The sequence below is a fragment of the Miscanthus floridulus genome, chromosome 8 (assembly GCF_019320115.1).
Source record: "Miscanthus floridulus cultivar M001 chromosome 8, ASM1932011v1, whole genome shotgun sequence".
Lineage (NCBI taxonomy): Eukaryota > Viridiplantae > Streptophyta > Magnoliopsida > Poales > Poaceae > Miscanthus > Miscanthus floridulus.
In genome coordinates this window covers 16,336,456-16,340,583 of record NC_089587.1, presented here as the reverse complement: position 1 = coordinate 16,340,583, position 4,128 = coordinate 16,336,456, and the positions used below count along the sequence as shown (strand labels likewise).

Below are 4,128 nucleotides of genomic sequence, written 5' to 3'. Positions count from 1 at the left end.
CGCCTCCGATGACTCATGCTGAGATGATGGCGGAGCTGTTGGCTACTCGCCGTGAGTCAGCCCGTGCCATGGAGATCATGGCACAAGCTATCACGGGCCTCGCTCGCGGAGGCCACGGGGGCAATGGTGGGAACGGGGGTGGTGCCCGCCGTCCTGAGGGGCCCTCCTCTTACCAGGACTTCCTCAAGACCCACCCGCCCACGTTCAGGCTGACAGATGAGCCCCTGGATGCGGAGCACTGGCTTCGTATTCTAGAGTAGAAGTTTCTGTTGCTCGACGTGGCCGACGAGCAGAAAGTGCGCTTTGCAGCACAGCAGCTATTGGGGTCCGCGAGTGCATGGTATGGACGCTAATCAAACAGGCTTAAAACTCTAAAGAAAACCATATGAATTCCACCCTACTCTTCATCTTTTCTATGGTATTACGAATGAAATGAAACTCCACCACCTCAAAAGTGAATTTCGCCCTAGTGCTCAATTATTGTGGTGAAGTGTGCTTTGCTTGTCCTGAAATGGGCGGAGCCATCTAATCAACTAAAAGAACTTAGTAATCGTATCTTTTATATGGAGAAGGACCCTAGCTTTTTAATTTATTTCGGTAAATTCAATGCATTTTCATGAACACAAATAGATCAAAAGAAATATCAGCATCACATTTAAAAAAAATATCAGCTATCATTACATGTAATTGAAGAGAAATTGTTTACGCTAGAAGAGATATATATACTTTCTAGGAAAGGATACGAGCACTACATGTGTATATTCCACCATAGCAGAAAGAATAAAGCGACATACTTTGGGTGTGCGCTAGAACTTGAATATACACATTGTCATGAAAACAACTTGTTCAGAAGAAGGTATTGATAAAAAGACCGATAATAGCATGGTTTAATTACTCGGTGTTAATTTTACGATCTCCTAAAGAAAAATCGAGCAAATCTTCAAACAAATATTACAGGTGTTTGTGAGACGTAGGTAAGCTAAAGAAACAAGTCGGCCCCGTTCGGCTGGCTGAAACTTGGCTAAAAAATACTGTTCCGGCTGGTTTGTTGTGAGAGAAAAACAGTGTTTGGCTAGTTTGATAAACAGTAAATTGAGAGGGGGATCAGCCGACTGGCTGGTCGAACGCATCTGTTGTGTTGTTGGGTCATTCAATTGGATCCACTTGTAGAGTTCTTTTGACTTACAAAATGGGCAAATTGTGCGCAAATGTATCCAAAAAGCCATATAATGCTCGATCCACTTATGGCAAGCTGCTCATGGATAAGAGCGTGTCTTTAACTTGCGAGATTTTGTCACAAATAAACGAGTAAAAATGCCCACACATATGCTATAGTACGTAGCAAAGCTAAACAGTGGTTGCTTTTTGTAACTGACCATCACCGAGCAGCAATTGAAAAAAATAATATCAGGTATTCAGGTTGGCAAGCCAGTGAAGCAAACCAAGGTGCTCTTACTTGGAATATCGTTGCCGTAGGATCGGGGACAAATCATACTGTATACTTTAGTTTTGAAAAAGGAATTATTTTTTTCTGATTTACAATTATATCGTGCTAAATTCTAATTATTATTAATATTATACTAATACAAAGTATTATAGATATGACAACACTAAACTGAACCCTTTTTTGCTTGATTTGTGATCAACTTGGCATGTTATTACTAGCACCTTAATGTTACTTTGTAGTCTATAAATAGGGCCAGAGCAGAGTACAAGCACTGCCTCATACTGCCATTTATTTCCGTCATCACCAACCTGACGAACATTTCGCCCTCTCCCTCCTCCCTGCTCTGTTCCAGTTCCAGACAAGAGAAACGCAAGCGAGGCAGACAGCAGCAACAGAGACACTGCTCCTGAGGCTGGGGGTAGTCACTGGCAGTGGCATGCACTGCCCCAAAGATTAACAAACAAACAGCCTGGTGGCCTGCAGCCAGAGCCAACAGTGGTTTTCTCTTCCAACGAATCAGCATCAGCCGCCCACAAAACATTCAGCCAACACGCTCTTCACATGTGGCCTGCAGGCGCGGAGCGCCCGATGGGCATAGGCCACGGGCCCGCAGCGCCGTCGAGCACGACGACGACGCACTCGGCGTCGGCGTGGCAGTCGCCGGTGCCGTACCTCTTCGGCGGGCTGGCGGCCATGCTGGGGCTCATCGCGCTGTCGCTCCTGGCGCTGGCCTGCTCCTACTGGAAGCTATCCGGCAGCCTCCTGGCCGCCGCGGGGGAGCCGGACGACGACGACGACGACCTGGAACGCCAGGCCGGCGGCGCGGGCGCGGGGGGCCGGCGGCCCGGCGACGGGAAGGCCGCGGCGGCTGGTAAGGCGGCCGCCGGGGAGCATTGGCGGGAACACGTGGTGGTCATCATGGCCGGCGACGAGAGGCCGACGTTCCTCGCCACGCCGGCGTCCGGCCGGGGCGCCCCGGACGACGCCCGTGGCGTGGCCGTCGTCAGCGTGGGCTGCGGTGGCGGCTCCGGCTCCGGCTCCGAGGACGGCGAGGAAGGGAGGTGCGTGGAGTGCGGCGCGAGATCTTGGCCGGCTCGCGCGGCCGACGACGACGGCGAGCTGAGTCGGAGCGAGCAGAGTGGTGGTACTGTTAGTGGTAGTTCTGTAATCGGTGAGAGATGAGAGCTCGTTTTTTTTTTCTTGCTTCTTGTTCTGTTTCTCCTTTTTGTTTTTTTGTGTGACTGCGTCTACTTTTATTTTATCTGTTTTGCTGTACAGTAGAGTAATTTTTTTTTTCCAACAACGGTTGGTCTGAAATGTAAAGAAATGAGGCTGGAAGTGGAGCTGTGATTCAATCAAAGAGTTGGAGCAAAGAACTGAACCGACAAACGCATGCAACGGAAAGAGCAGGAAACGAGATGGGCAAGCTTGAGGGGAAACTGTTCAGTTGTAGTGTAGCGTGGATCCATCGAAGTTCCCAAAGAGATACGAGTGGCCAGTGGCCACGCAAGCAGAAACAGGGCATACCGTTTGGCTCGCTCGTCGCCACGGACAGAGCTGGACAGCTTGCAGACGGAGATGGACAGGGGTAACCATCGTCCATGGAGGAGTTAGGAACGATCATATAACTGACCTAGGGATAGTATTAATTGAAGAAAAGCTTAATCAATATCGGTTAAGATGGTTTAGTCATGTCTAAAGAAGATCTTCGGAGGCACCAATGTACCGTGGAGTCCTAAGCCAAGTTAGTAATGTAAGGAGAGATAGAGGTAGACCGAAATTGATAGAAGGGCAATAAAAATATATTTGAAAGCTTGGGATATACCTGGAGATCTATGTGTTGAATAGGAGTGTTTGGAGAGCAGTTATTGGTGTGTGTGAACCGTGACTAGGGGATCTCGGTGGGTTTCAAATTCTAATCTACCCCAACTTACTTTGGACTGACAGGCTTTGTTGTTGTTGTTATAGTTTGTCTATCGGGTTTTTATCTCCGGATCTGAAAATTGCAGAATTGGAACGAACTAAAGGTACTATTTTAACATAAAATATATGTAATACCGTCGCCTAAAAAGAAGACAAAATTTATACACCTGAATTTAGCAACTCCCTTTTTCGCTCGTAAAAAAATGGTGGTTCTTTTTTTTTTTTTTGAGGTGCGGGGTTAGAAAGCCAGCAAAGGATTTTGGCCCTTACCTCCCCGTTGGTCTGAAACTTGGCTGAAAAACACTGTTTCGGCTAAATTGTTGTGAGAGAAAAACACTGTTCCGACTGAAAAAAGAAGCCGAACAAGCCATTTTTAAGACAAGCGAACGGGGCAATAATCCACACTATTCAGCTTGTTTTTTCAGTCGTAACAATGTTTTTTCTCTCAACAATTCAGCCAGAACAGTGTTTTTCAGCCAATTCAACCAAGTTTCAGGAAGCCGAACGGGGCTTTTCTGTCGATGCATGGAACATATCTCTGTCGGCTTTTTCATCGAGCCCCGTCGCACGTTTTAAACGGATTTTCTAACTTTTCGTGTGTGCTGAGAAGTTAAAAAAATGTTACAAAGACAAATAGAAAAGCGAATAAAAAATATCTTTACTACAGCTAAAATAAATACTCGGGATAAATGTTTGAGGTCAGCCCCCCCGTTCTACTTCGTCCTGCATGTAATTGGCCACCAGATAAGACGTAAGAG

The 4,128-nt window shown here is 47.0% G+C and overlaps 1 protein-coding gene across 1 annotated transcript; it reads left to right on the top strand.

The window, feature by feature from the left end:
- Positions 1 to 1,740: 1,740 nt before the first annotated feature.
- Positions 1,741 to 3,014, top strand: LOC136471214 (protein GLUTAMINE DUMPER 1-like). Its single transcript, XM_066468951.1, has one exon. It carries the CDS (start codon positions 2,009 to 2,011, stop codon positions 2,627 to 2,629), a length of 621 nt encoding a protein of 206 aa, XP_066325048.1. The 5' UTR covers positions 1,741 to 2,008; the 3' UTR covers positions 2,630 to 3,014.
- The last annotated feature ends 1,114 nt before the right edge of the window (positions 3,015 to 4,128 follow it).